General features: G+C 44.4%; 1 protein-coding gene across 4 annotated transcripts in view; it reads right to left on the bottom strand.

The window, feature by feature from the left end:
- PATJ (PATJ crumbs cell polarity complex component) overlaps positions 1-14,993 on the bottom strand; it is a 148,483-nt gene that overhangs the window by 129,282 nt on the left and 4,208 nt on the right. For all 4 annotated transcript variants that reach the window (XM_072126932.1, XM_072126935.1, XM_072126933.1 and 1 more), the window contains exons 4-8: positions 13,881-14,081; positions 10,377-10,516; positions 6,125-6,308; positions 5,242-5,367; positions 1,481-1,705 (exon numbers count right to left, since the gene is read on the bottom strand). In XM_072126932.1, the coding sequence (XP_071983033.1) occupies positions 1,481-1,705; positions 5,242-5,367; positions 6,125-6,308; positions 10,377-10,516; positions 13,881-14,081 (876 nt within the window). The remainder of the gene's footprint in view (positions 1-1,480; positions 1,706-5,241; positions 5,368-6,124; positions 6,309-10,376; positions 10,517-13,880; positions 14,082-14,993) is intronic.

Here is a 14,993-nt window from a genome sequence, read left to right as displayed (position 1 = left end):
TAAAGTTTTTGGACACGATAACCCTTTTTTCTGGCTCTTGCCACTCCTCAGAAACCAGCTCCTTTAACGTGTCATTCAGGGGAAACACCCTCTGGCGTTTTGCCTTCAATCCCCCAAATAGTTCCTCCTCCTTAGATCTAGGGGGAAGAATCTCCTCGATTTCCAAGGTCTGTCTAATTGCTTTTAAGAGACCATCGAGTTCCTCGAACTGAAACAGATGACGTGAATCTTCTGTTTTTTGTGAGTCCGCAGGATCATCTTCTTCTACGTATGAGCATGAGGGAGCTTCAGAATCATCCCCCCCCTCAGATATAGAAGAATCCGGCTCCACTCTAGGTTTTTTACACGGTGGAGGCCTGGACGTAGCAGCGGCCACTGAAGAGCTTATTTTCTCCTCGATAAACCCCTTTAATTCGTCTAAGAAGGATGTCTTTTCCTCTCTCATAAAATTGTCGATGCAAGACTTGCAAATCGGCTTTTTGTAAGAGTCGGACATAGAGTGGGCACACATGTTGCACTTTCTAAGCCGGCTTTTCTCGGGTTTTTCAGACCTGCTCGTCTTATCCCCTTTATCCTCCTTGCCTTTCGTTTTAGACCCTTGGTCTTTCTCCTGAAAGGGCAAGCGGAGGATAATAAATGACCCGCTATTTTACACACAGTAAAAAACCCAAACCTGCACAAAATCCCACTTACAGAAACCGGAGGATGCAGGAAGGTAGGGTCTGCCTCGTCAGCCATCATAAAAGCCGTGGAAGCGCACAGGAAAATTCAGAAATACACAGCACAGGAAACCAGCACCGCAGCGTCACACACAGATCTTAGACCTGAGATCAGCGTGACTACCTGCTCCAGGTGACCTTAAATACCTTAATGGGGAGCCCATCCCCCTGTAGACTTCGCCTGCGCCGTGCTCCCGTTCCCAGGGATGCATTGCGGTCCTGTGAGCCGCCACTTCCGGTCGCGACCGGAAGTCGTCATCGGACCTCGAGGACGCCGGGAATTGTAGTTTTTTCGGCCGCCGCGCGCTCACACACGGATCGCGGAGCGGCGGCCAGGACGAACGGACTGGAAGGGCGGCGAAAGGGAGGACACAAGGCCGACCGAACGCCCCAGCCCGCCGGGATTTAGCCAGCCAGGACTACCCGTAAGTTTTACTTCGTCCCCCCCCCCCCTGGAGGAGAGAGGGCACCTCTCTTGTCCTGCCTCGGCAGGGACAGGAAGAACACTGGCGGGAGGATGCAAGGGGGGGAGCATTTAACCTCTCTTCTTCCTGTCCCTGCAGAGGTCAAGGGGCATCCTCCAGGTTGGGCCGTCATGGGGGACGAAGCGGAAATTATATTGGTTTGTTAGGAGGTTGGTGTGGACCCCCATTATCCCCAGTGGTCCCCACACAAACTGATTGGGTTGCTTTGAGGTCAGTCTTCTCCTGTAGAAGGGCGACCATGGTGCAGCAGGTAGACAGGTAGGATATGGTACTCACCACATTGTTTCTCTTGACATCCAGGGGCGGCAGGGAACCCACAGGCAGCGTCGCTGGTGCGGGAGGTTTCACCGCTGGGACCTTACTCACAGGATCCCGGGCCACCACCATGCGCACAGAGTTTCCACAATTCTTCAACACCTGCGCGACCTGATCACTGGCCATTCCCTGGACATTGGTGTCTCCGATCTGTAAGATGTGATCCCCGGCCTTTAACCTTCCATCCTAGAACAGAGAGAAGATGATGAATTACACACAGGACCCCTCAGCGATGTCACGTTCAATATTCTCCCTTCATTACAGTTTGCTACAATGTATCAATGCAAATAAGGTATCAGTCAGGAATTCTGAACGCTCAGCTCTGACTACTAGACCAGATACAACTGTACCAAACTCTCAGCAATGAGAAGTACAGGAACTTTATAGATCTGCTGATAGAAAATGTTCCCATTCACTTAACGCAAGCAGATTTTACAAAATAGCTGGAAAACACAATGGTCATAAGTAAGTAAAAACCTGTATTTACAGAGCAGGAAACATTCTCAGGTCATTTTGCCTAAAAGCGCCCAAAAATGGGGGACGGAGGGATTAGGTGGGGTCCAAGTGCATCTCACTTATATTTTAGATGTCCAATCCATCATAAAGGGGATATGCAGGGAGCTAAAATACCTTTCTTCATGACCTTCTGAGGTGCCAGGACACTTACCCCCCCCCCAGGGGCGTAACTACAGGGGTAGTAACCACAGCAGATGCCTACAGTGTAGGCCTACAGGGTCAAGGGGCCACGGCATCTAGGGAATTGGGTGTGAATATGCTGTATGTTTGTGTATACTTTATTTGTATGTGTGTGTGTGTATACACTGTATGTCTATATATGGTATTGTATGTATGTGATGTGTGTATGCTGTATATATAGTGTGCGTGAGTATATAAAAATGCCACACCCCCGCCTCTCCCAGCCACACACCCCCGCCTCTCCCAGCCACACACCCCCGCCTCTCCCAGCCACACACCCCCCCCCGCCTCTCCCAGCCACACACCCCCCCCCGCCTCTCCCAGCCACACACCCCCCCCCGCCTCTCCCAGCCACACACCCCCCCCCGCCTCTCCCAGCCACACACCCCCCCCCGCCTCTCCCAGCCACACACCCCCCCCCGCCTCTCCCAGCCACACCCCCCCCGCCTCTCCCAGCCACACCCCCCCCGCCTCTCCCAGCCACACCCCCCCCCCCCGCCTCTCCCAGCCACACACCCCCCGCCTCTCCCAGCCACACACCCCCCGCCTCTCCCAGCCACACACCCCCCGCCTCTCCCAGCCACACACCCCCCGCCTCTCCCAGCCACACACCCCCCGCCTCTCCCAGCCACACCCTGGGAGCCCCCAGCATCTACATGAAGAAGGTAAAAGATGTGGTAGAGGTACATTAAAAATGGAGGGAATTTCAGTTCCCTGGATAATCTCGAATTTCTTTTCCAAACAACTTCAATTTTGTGGCCTTCATGCCCTGCTTCTCCCTCGGATCATTCATGTCCAATCAGCCAAATACAACGTGACCATTACCAAACATTCCCATCAAATAGAAGTCAATGTGGCTGCAGTAAAGCAAATCTCTACACTGCTGTTCACAGTTTCCAACAGTTCAGGCAAGATGGCCGCCTCAGAATCCAGAAATTAAAAAAAAAATCTAAAAAAAACTCAAAAATAAGTAAAAAAAGCAGAAGCATAACCCAAGCGAAATCTGTGCCAGACCCTCAACTATAATAAAATCCTGGTCTCCTCATTTGGGGAAGGAAGCCTAATGTGACCCCTAAGGTTCCTGGGCCTGTGTGCAATGGTCTTAACCTCTTCAATGCCCCTGGATACAAGACTGACTAATGTAATATACAGAGACGCCTTCCCCTTTAAGGAGCGGCCGGTATTTATGGCCCCACTAGATTTGTTACAGCCGCGCTGACAGGGTCTTTTGCCATTACTAATATGGAAAGAATTCTAGTTAATGAAGACATTGTAAAAAACATAAAATATATTAATGCCCAGATTAGCGCCGGCTCGTATTCGGCCCCACTTCATGTAAAAATTACGGCTTTTTCTAAACCTTCATGTTTTTCTTTAATTGCCTCCCGATTTTCCATGGTGGCGGTCAGAGCCGCGTTCACGGCTTATTTATCTCTGTCGCGAAATTGATGAGATCTATTTATTTTTGCAATTAACCCCTCGTAAACCCCTTTAAATCCCCAAAATCCGGCCTCTTCCTGCAGATAGTATACGACCGCAGCTCCGGCCAATGGCTCTTAAATTACAAGGGGGCGACACAGAAATCCGGCGCGGCGTCCGATATACAGAGCAAGAAATTGGATCAAATTCTGGGGGGGTTAAGAAAAGCAAATCGCGTGCGCTGCCTCCCAAGCGCTGCCTTCACATTGAACAAAAATCAGAAATTAAAATTGTATCAGATTAATCAGAGCAATAACCTAACGACCTCGCAGATTGCAGCCATCGTTAGCCCAGATAGTTTCCAGTGTAGAGATCAGGAGCGAATCTCCCCAAATGCTTTGTTAGAATGTATCAGAGTGGTCTAGACTGGATACAACTGTAACAAAATCTCTCAATGCCACGCTTTGGGGGTTTTTACATTTTCAAGATCTCTGCTAGGTGTCAATGAATGGAAAGACACCTTTTAACATTCACAGAATGACAGTGTAGGATATTGTCCCTGGAGAGCACAACCCAAGTGCACTAGAAGAAATTACAAACCTGGAATATAAATCCATATTTCATAGTCCTGCTGCTACTAACAACATACTCAAAGGTCTGATTACACATCTTTCCAGGAACAATACTGAACACAGTCCACATAGGAGTGTGAGGACATGCCCCCCCTTTCAGTACAATTAGAGAAGCTACCATCCTGGAATTAAAATACAAATTTCACAGTCCTGCTGCTACTAGCACCATACACAAAAGATTACACATCTTTCCAGTGTCAATACACAACACATGCTGTACAAAGCACAGCAGAGAGTGACTGTCTAGAGAGAGTACAGAGCTTAGGAGTGTGAGGACATGTCCCTCACTTCCAGTACAATTGGAGAAGCTACGATCCTTGAATTTAAATCCATATTTCACAGTCCTGCTGCTACTAGCACCATACACAATGGTCTGATTACACATCTCTCCATAGACAATACATGACACTGCCCTAAGCAAAGCAAGTGTATTATAGATTGCAAATACCTGCAAGAATAAGCCTCCGCCTCTATAGCTCCCATAATTATCTGCTCTCCAAAAGCCCAAATTATCAGAGGTTATTATAAAATGCCTGGGTATTCTGGCGCTATAATAAATTTGGCCCTATGCCCCGCCCACTTTTCTGGAAAGTGGTGGGAGGGGCAGAAAACCGTGATTGGTTTATCTGTGACAAACAACGTATTTTCTAAAGCAGCGCCCCCACCTGTCCACAGGTTGTACCTGGTTTTGCAGCTCAGCTTTATTGTAGTGAATGGTGCTGCGCTGCAATACCAGACACAACCTGTGGACAGGGGTGGCGCTGTTTACAGAAAAAAAAAAAAAAGCTGTTGTTCTAAGCCCGACACATGGGAAACATAAGCCAAAGCATTATTGAAATTGCCAAATATCCCCAAATAAGTAACGAACTGGAATCAGGATGATAGACGAGGCGGATGTATCCCGCACACATTGTTTATATATCACTAATTATCCTCTGTGCATGAAATATTATGGAAATGGAGGAGATAAATTACCCGATCAGCGAGTCCCCCGGGTAAGATGGTTCTCACAATTACACCGCTGGCTCTCCCCCCGACAATACCGAACCCTAATCCCGATCCATCGTTAATGAGCTCAATCTCCTCCACGTGGCCCCAAATCTGCAATTTGTAAAAACACAAGAATTAGATTGAACAATTTTACTTAATTTCTATTGTCATCCCTCCCCCTCCCTATAATAAGCCCTAAATATACACAATAACACAAGACATTATAATCTATATCCAGGACCTCAGCGGAGAAGAGGGATCAGCTGGAAATCCCTCCATATGGCTCCCATCAGGATGAACATCAGCTCCCATTAATTACTTAGACCTACATATGGTGTTCATCCAGAGCTCGGGCGCACAAAGGACCCCATACTGATATACAGGGGGAACCTGCCATCAGCTGGAGGGGAACCTGTCAGCTGCTTAGACATTTTTGCATGTTGTTATTAGCAGCTGTATTGTTAAATATGGAAATATACTCTAGAATTGTAGCTTCTCCAGGTGCACTGAGGTCATGTACTCACACTGCTGCACTCTGTAACCAGTATAAGGAGCAGGAGCTTCTGCTAAAGCAGAGGGAAGGAACGAAATGCAGACCACAGTAGTGTGAGTACACATGGAGAAGCTAAAATCCAGGAATATGATTCCATATGACACAGTCCTGCTGCTACTAACAACATACACAAAGGGATAATACCCAAAGCTGCCTGTAGTCTACATGGTCAAAGCTTCTGACAGGTTCCCTTCAAGTGCATAGTGCTGAAGTTAACAGGTCCTTTTTTTTTTTACTAGTCTTATGTAAGGTTATACAAGCTCATTGGAATTGGTGCTTCTTAAATACTCTGTGCTGCTGAAAAAGGAAACTTACTTGTTCTTCCTTCTGAGGCATCTGTGTCTGTGGCAGGAGTGGGGGCGGCTGTTTAGCAACCACCAAGTGAATGTGCCCGCAGGACTGCTGCAGCAGGGAGATGGCCTCCTGGTGGGACACGCTCATGTCCAGGGGAGTGTAATTAATGGCCAAAATCTGATCATTCTCCTTCAGCCGCCCATCTCTGATAACAGAAGAAAAGAGTTTTCAACAGAAAAATATCAAGAGGAATATCACACGCAACTGCTGCTCCAGAGCTGCACTCACTATTCTGCTGGTGCAGTCACTGTGTACATACATGACATTACTTATCCTGTACTGATCCTGAGTTACATCCTGTATTATACTCCAGAGCTGCACTCACTATTCTGCTGCTGGTGCAGTCACTGTGTACATACATGACATTACTTATCCTGTACTGATCCTGAGTTACATCCTGTATTATACTCCAGAGCTGCACTCACTATTCTGCTGCTGGTGCAGTCACTGTGTACATACATGACATTACTTATCCTGTACTGATCCTGAGTTACATCCTGTATTATACCCCAGAGCTGCTCTCACTATTCTGCTGCTGGTGCAGTCACTGTGCACATACATGACATTACTTATCCTGTACTGATCCTGAGTTACATCCTGTATTATACTCCAGAGCTGTACTCACTATTCTGCTGCTGGTGCAGTCACTATGTACATACATGACATTACTTATCCTGTACTCATCCTGAGTTACATCCTGTATTATACTCCAGAGCTGCACTCACTATTCTGCTGCTGGTGCAGTCACTGTGTACATACATGACATTACTTATCCTGTACTGATCCTGAGTTACATCCTGTGTTATACCCCAGAGCTGCACTCACTATTCTGCCGCTGGTGCAGTCACTGTGTACATACATGACATTACTTATCCTGTACTGATCCTGAGTTACATCCTGTATTATACTCCAGAGCTGCACTCACTATTCAGCTGCTGGTGCAGTCACTGTGCACATACATGACATTACTTACCCTGTACTGATCCTGAGTTACATCCTGTATTATACCCCAGAGCTGCACTCACTATTCTGCTGCTGGTGCAGTGACTGTGTACATACATGACATTACTTATCCTGTACTGATCCCGAGTTACATCCTGTATTATACCCCAGAGCTGCACTCACTATTCTGCTGCTGGTGCAGTCACTGTGTACATACATGACATTACTTATCCTCTACTGATCCTGAGTTACATCCTGTATTATACCCCAGAGCTGCACTCACTATTCTGCTGCTGGTGCAGTCACTGTGTACATACATGACATTACTTATCCTGTACTGATCCTGAGTTACATCCTGTATTATACTCCAGAGCTGCACTCACTATTCTGCTGCTGGTGCAGTCACTGTGTACATACATGACATTACTTATCCTGTACTGATCCTGAGTTACATCCTGTATTATACCCCAGAGCTGCACTCACTATTCTGCTGCTGGTGCAGTGACTGTGTACATACATGACATTACTTATCCTGTACTGATCCTGAGTTACATCCTGTATTATACCCCAGAGCTGCACTCACTATTCTGCTGCTGGTGCAGTCACTGTGTACATACATGACATTACTTATCCTGTACTGATCCTGAGTTACATCCTGTATTATACCCCAGAGCTGCACTCACTATTCTGCTGCTGGTGCAGTCACTGTGTACATACATGACATTACTTATCCTCTACTGATCCTGAGTTACATCCTGTATTATACCCCAGAGCTGCACTCACTATTCTGCTGCTGGTGCAGTCACTGTGTACATACATGACATTACTTATCCTGTACTGATCCTGAGTTACATCCTGTATTATACTCCAGAGCTGCACTCACTATTCTGCTGGTGAAATCACTAGTTACAGACTTATAGAAAACTCTATATAGTCATCATACATGTGATAATACTTTTTGATCCACTTTTTCCTTTATTCTCTAGCGCTGTGGACTGGGGAGTCAGACTACACATAGTTAACCAGTAGTCTGTGACCATGGAAGCACATGGGTCTGCAGGAGAGCTGTATACACAAATATTATAGTGTATTATTATAGGTTACAGTATTTGTTCAGTTTTTTTTCTATTTTCGATGTATTGGAATAATAAAATAAAAGGATGTGAAATGTCTACACGCCCCTTTAAATCTCTGCTGCTCCTGTCCAGCGCACACCTGTAGCATTAGATAACCCCATCCACACATCCACGGTAAATATATTGTTGGATTGATTTGTACGAGTATAAATTATGTTTTTATTCGGTTTGCTGCGATATTCTTGTCTCGTCCTGGGAAATCACCTCCGCGCCGCAGTTCCCTTTCCTCTCACTTCTTAGCAGCCGCATTATGGCATCTGGTATCAATGACCAGTGTGAAGCGTGACCTCACCCGACCTGCCACATCATTACCCACATTACTACATTCAGCCATTACGCAAAAAAAAAAAAAAAAAAAAAATTATAAAAATTCTGTCACAGGACATTACCCTCCCAGCCAATCTCCCTCCCATACGTTTTCTATCAGGGTGATGGCTGGAAGTTCAGATTGCTGTGAGTTATGGCTGGAGGTTATGTTACATAAACAAAAAGCAGGAAAAATTGATCGGAGGTGGAAGCGAGAAAAAAAAAAAAGCATAAAAAATAAAGCGTAAAAAAAAGCAAACTAAAAACCTAAACACAAAACATATATAAAATTTACTAATATAATGAAAATAAAAATTATAATAATGTAGTTAACTCTTCCCCATCTGTAGAAAATCAGTCTGGAGATTGGAGTAAAATAAAAAAATAAAAATAAAAAAAAAAATAATAATAATAATAATAATAATAATAATAATAATAATAATAATAATTATGTGTATATTATATATATATACACATACATACATACATACATATACATACACACGTAAACATTTGTAACATACACTGGGGCAAATTTTGGTATGTTGCCATTTGCTGATACAAAGATACAGACATAATGCAAGACAAGGTATCTGCATGGTTACAGACAGGGCCGGCACCAGCAGTGGGTATACCCGGGGCCCAGAGCTGCTGGGGGGGCCCACATACATAAGGAATACATGGAGATGAGAGGGCTGTATCTAATAAACCCATAAGGGGTGAATGGGGAACAGTTGGGGATGATAAACTAGGGAATATTTTAAGGAACTGGTTTAAGTTTAAGTTTCAGAATTTTTAATGCCGCCACGTGAGTTTACTGCAAAGGGGCCCACTTCACCCAGGGGCCTACTAATACCTGGAGCTGACCCTGGTTACAGACTGCAATTAAACTTTGTGTAGAATGAACCTTCAGTCGCGTGTTAACATTTTTCCATCTGTTTTCTAAACTGGACCTAATGTAAATTTCAATGTAAGGGCCCCATTATCCCCAGCTCTGCCCCAAAATTCCCAAGTGGGAATCTTATAAGGACAATTTAAACCTTATCAGGGAAGAATATGGGCCAACACTGGTCAGGGAAAGTTGGTTGCAACCCACCGTGTGAGACCCCCTGCCATCCAGTACCCAAAGCAATTAAATATGTTGTATTAAAGGCCATCTATCATTAAAATACATCCCGATAACCAGGGACATTACTCATAGATCCAGGCACCGTGACTGTAATATCTTCTTATATCTGTTATCCATGGCCTCCTTCCTTCTAAAAATCACTTTTAGAAGAGAGCCAGAAGGGCTCCTGGAAGTGTTACCAGAGCCCCTCCATGCTGTAGCATAACAAGCTGTTACACTGTCTCCCCTCCTGCTTCCTCAGCATTTCCCCTCTCCCACTGTGTGCTGCTGCCATGAGAATACAAACTTATGTGAAAGTAAAAGCTAGTGAACACAGAGCATGGAGGGGCTTTTTTTAAAACACTCCCAAAGCCCTTCTGGCTCATAAACATAATTTTAACAGTTGATTTTAGAAGTAAGGAGGCCCTGGATAACAAATGTAAGAAGTGCCTGGATCTAGGAGTAAGTGCCCCTGGTTTATCATGATGGAATCTAATGATAGATTTCTTCGAATGGTTAATCTGCCTCTGTACAAAATAACTGAAACAATGTAACAATATAATAAAACAGAAAGAAAACTATGTCATCATTTAACATAAATAAACAACAAAAACAACAAAAACTGCTACATTTAAAAAAATATATATATACCTATATAAAAATATTTAAAAAATTGCAACAATATAATAAAAATATGAAGTACAACACAGTTAACTCTTACCTTTCCGCAAGGCTTCCGGCCTGAACCCCTTTGATGAACACCCCCACGTCCCCCACACTGGGATTCTTGAGCGCCACGACGCTGAATCCAAGGCCTCCTACCGCAGGTTTTTCGATATCTATATATTCAATTTGTCTGCCCTAATGAAAAACAAAAACAAATAGAATTTTGATTTGTTGAGCCGACATCTCCGCCAACGCGTTCAACCCGCTCCGGAGAGACCGGAGAACTCGGAGAAATTTATATCCTGTAAGACAGAACAAACTCAGCACTTAGATAATAAATTAATTCTGCCGAGGATCTCACTTCATTACTTTCTGCGATACAGAGAGCACCACATGCAGCCTGCGCCGCGAAACCTCAGGGAATTTCACGACTGTTTTCTCACTTCATTCTCCAGCTAAATAAAGTTGTACCAGAATTTCCCGCTAAAACCAGGGCAGAATAACCTTGTGTGGCCGCAGAGATTGCATAGTCGCAGGGTGCGGGTCCCTACAAGGCGCTCTGCTCACCTACACTTTATAGACAATATTACCTTAATTGGGGAATGTACCTTATTTTCGGACTATAAGGCGCACCGGATTATAAGGCGCACCATCAATAAATGCCTGCTAAAACGTCTAGGTTCATATATAAGGCGCACCAGATTATAAGGCGCATCATCAATAAATGCCCGCTAAAACGTCTAGGTTCATATATAAGGCGCACCAGATTATAAGGCGCACCATCAATAAATGCCTGCTAAAACGTCTAGGTTCATATATAAAGGCACACCGGATTATAAGGCGCACCTGATTATAAGGATGAATGACCAGCAGGGGGCAGACCTGTGCACAGTTCAAGGCAGCTGTTGCCTTTAAGTACGGTTAATATATAAGGCGCACCGGATTATAAAGCGCACCTGATTACAAGGATGAATGGCCAGCAGTTGGCAGACCTGTGCACAGTACAAGGCAGGTGAAGTACGGTTCATTTATAAGGCGCACTGGACTATAAGGCGCACCTTTGATTTCTGAGAAAGGATTTTTTGTGCACCTTATAGAATGAAAAAATACGGTAACCATCTATAGGGTCTTCCGAAACTTACCCCAACTAGAGCTATGTTCACACATTACCATAAGTCTTCCAGATTCTGTATCTTGATGAGCGGACAGGAAATATATGGCAGGATATAGTGGTGGCAAATTTGGATCAAATTGTAAAGCTATCCCATCAGCATATCACAATCTGCACGTTAAACTACAGATATTGACTAATCAGATTTTGTTCAACCCCAACAGCAAACATGGAAACTTACTGACCATGATTAAAAACTGAAGGTTCGAAACGCGTTGGTCTGTGTACCACATATGCTGCCCCTTTGTACTTAAATTTATGTAATCAATAACCTGAAGACGTTTTAACTGCACGTGGAGTACCGAATGCCGATTACCGACGCAGCATTGGAGGTTTGATGTTCCCTTCATCTACCCCCTCTCCTGAGCACTGGTAGAGACACATTTGGACTTATCTATCTATAGGTGAGCTGATATCCATCAATTCTTTATTGTTGCAAACTTGCCCTCCTTCCTTTTAAAATTATTATAATGAAATCATTCATTAGCATAAATGTAAAAGTTGATATTAAAAGGATGGAGGCCATGGATAACAGATATAAGCAGATCCCTCAGTCCCGGTGCCTGGATCTATGAGTAATGTCCCTGGTTTATCAGGATGGTTTTTCGTGGCAGATTTTCTTTACTTGGGGGCAAGAAGGGAAAAATATTTTCCTACAACATTTATGGGTCATCCCAACTAGGGCTACGTTCACACACAACCAGAAGACTTGCATTTTTTACATTCTGGATGGATGGACAGAACATTTGCGGCAGGATACAGTTGTAGCAAAGTGGATCAAATTTGAATGTATCCCATCAGCATGTCACATTGGTTACAAATAAATCTGCAGCAAGCTCCGCCCCTAAACTGCAGATATCGATGCTATTCTGATAAGTGTCCCCTCCCCCCCCCCAACAACAACAAACATGGAAACTTTCACCAATGACACTAAAGGTTTCATTTGTCTCTTTAAACGAGCAATCCAGGCTATATACTGATTTTATTGATTATTATCTAAAATTTACCCCATTTACGTGAATAGGAAGGAGCCGACCCAAGTGACCGATGGACATAACATCACAGATCCACGACCCACAGAGGAAAAGCTGCATGGTGGACACCAACTGAGAGGATATTGATGATAGCTGAAAAATAACTGGACTATCCCTTTAACACGGCCTCTTTTAAAGTTCAACTTACCCAACTTTTAAGAACTTCTACAGAATTTCACTAGGACCATAAGACACAATACACAATCAATTAATATGGATTTTACCTCTGTTTTAAATGTCATTTTGACTTTCAAAATTGGATTTTGAATTGAGGCAAAAATGTCCCCTGGTTCTTCATGGACAATGGGCTCTGTGGTCACTGCAGGGAAACGCCACATTCTCCATCACTGTGTATCGTCTGTAATCCCTCTGGGGAAGTTCCGTGTGGGAGGAGTTACAGGACCTGCTTCATCCAATGATTGCCCTCCTCAAGTGATGTCACAAGGAGGCTACTCATTGGCTCATTAGGGTCATAAGACCAACAGATCCTCTGCCTGTACCAAGGCTCAAAAACTGGAAGCACCAGGATAATGAAGGAAGTGCAGGGTAAGTATGTGCTGCCCCACAACCCCTAGGGCAGTGATGGCTAACCTATGGCACTGGTGCCAGAGGTGGCACTCAGAGCCCTTTCTGTGGGCACTCAGGCCATCACCAGAGATGACTCCAGGTATCTTCCTGCAGTCCCAGACAGCCCAGGACTGTGCACAGAGCTATATTAAAGTGACAGCTCTACCTGGACTATTTTCTGCTTTATTTGTGCCTCAGGGGCTGGTATCAATGAAAGCTGTGACAGAGAAGGGAGTATAGATCACAAATTAAATTTCTGTGTTGGCACTTTGCGATAAATAAGCGGGTCTTTGTTGTAGTTTGGGCACTCTTTCTCTAAAACGTTCGCCATCACTGCCCTAGGGGATTTCCAGATGACAAAATCCCTTTAAGCCCTTCCCCTTTTCTGTGAAACCACACCCCTTTCAGCATAGCCACACCCACCTATTGGCAGGCACGTTGTTACTGAGTGGTTTTAAACCCATAATATATAAGGCACCGAGTGTGTCGTTTTTTTTATTAATGCAAATTATGCCCAATTTTTTTGGACAAAATAAAGATAGGTTACTAAATAAAATCAGAAAAGAAGGAACAAAGTGGTTAAAAATAAAATAAAATAAAAAAAATTTAAATAAAACTTGGTATTAAAAAAAAAAAAATACAAAAATTCAAATTTAAAAAAAAAAAAAAATCCAATGCAATCAAATCTAGAGATAAATATTAAAAAAAAAATAAAAAAATAATAATAATGAAAAAAGAGAAAGGTTTTTATTTGTACATTTCTTGACGCGGTAGGACAGTCACTCACCTCGGCCATCTGCTGAATTTTTCGTGTGAATTCGTCTGCGTCCGAGTCGGGATTGCCGAAAGTAAATCTAGAGGAGACAAAGTTGTCGAAGGAGTTGCTCCTGTTCCCCGTTTGGGCCGCGTGGTCCGAAGCTTCAAATACCAATAAGCCTTTCTTGGTGAAATCAAACTCTGCAGAGCGGTCGGCCGGCATGCGGCTCAGCTGGGGGAACACAAGACATCGCCGCCAAATTAATTAAAATCCACATCACCAGTAATAAAAGCTGAAAACTCACATAAAGAAGCTTCAATCACCGATATAAAAATCTGCAGGATCCAGGAGACGCAACAGAAAGAACCGAGAGGTTTCTCATCCTCAGCTCAATCTCACAAAGCCAAAACCTCAGGACGACATGACTGCCACCAGTGATAGCCCCAAGTGTAGCTCCAGCGACCCCAACAAAAGGTATACACACAATGTGCTCTGGGGTCTCATAATATAGAGGTCTGCTATTAATATAGTGGTAAGGTGTGGGGCCTGGTCTGGGGTCTGATATTAATACAGGGGTCTGGTCTGGGGTCTGATATTATTATAGGGGCCTGGTCTGGGGGTCTGATATTAATATAGGGATCTGGTCTGGGGTCTGATATTATTATAGGGGTCTGGTCTGGGGTCTGATATTAATATAGGGGTCTGGTCTGGGGTCTGATATTATTATAGGGGTCTGGTCTGGGGTCTGATATTAATATAGGGGTCTGGTCTGGGGTCTGATATTATTATAGGGGTCTGGTCTGGGGGTCTGATATTAATATAGGAGTCTGGTCTGGGGTCTGATATTAATATAGGGGTCTGGTCTGGGGGTCTGATATTAATATAGGGGTCTGGTCTGGGTGTCTGATATTAATATAGGGATCTGGTCTGGGGTCTGATATTAATACAGGGGTCTGCTCTGGGGGTCTGATATTAATACAGGGGCCAGGTCTGGGGGTCTGATATTAATACAGGGGCCAGGTCTGGGGGTCTGATATTAATACAGGGGCCAGGTCTGGGGGTCTGATATTAATACAGGGGCCTGGTCTGGGGGTCTGATATTAATACAGGGGCCTGGTCTGGGGGTCTGATATTAATACAGGG

The sequence above is a fragment of the Engystomops pustulosus genome, chromosome 10, assembly GCF_040894005.1.
Source record: "Engystomops pustulosus chromosome 10, aEngPut4.maternal, whole genome shotgun sequence".
In the NCBI taxonomy this organism is placed as follows: domain Eukaryota; kingdom Metazoa; phylum Chordata; class Amphibia; order Anura; family Leptodactylidae; genus Engystomops; species Engystomops pustulosus.
The sequence above is the reverse complement of the archived record's forward strand: the minus strand, read 5'-3'. Positions and strand labels throughout refer to the sequence as shown.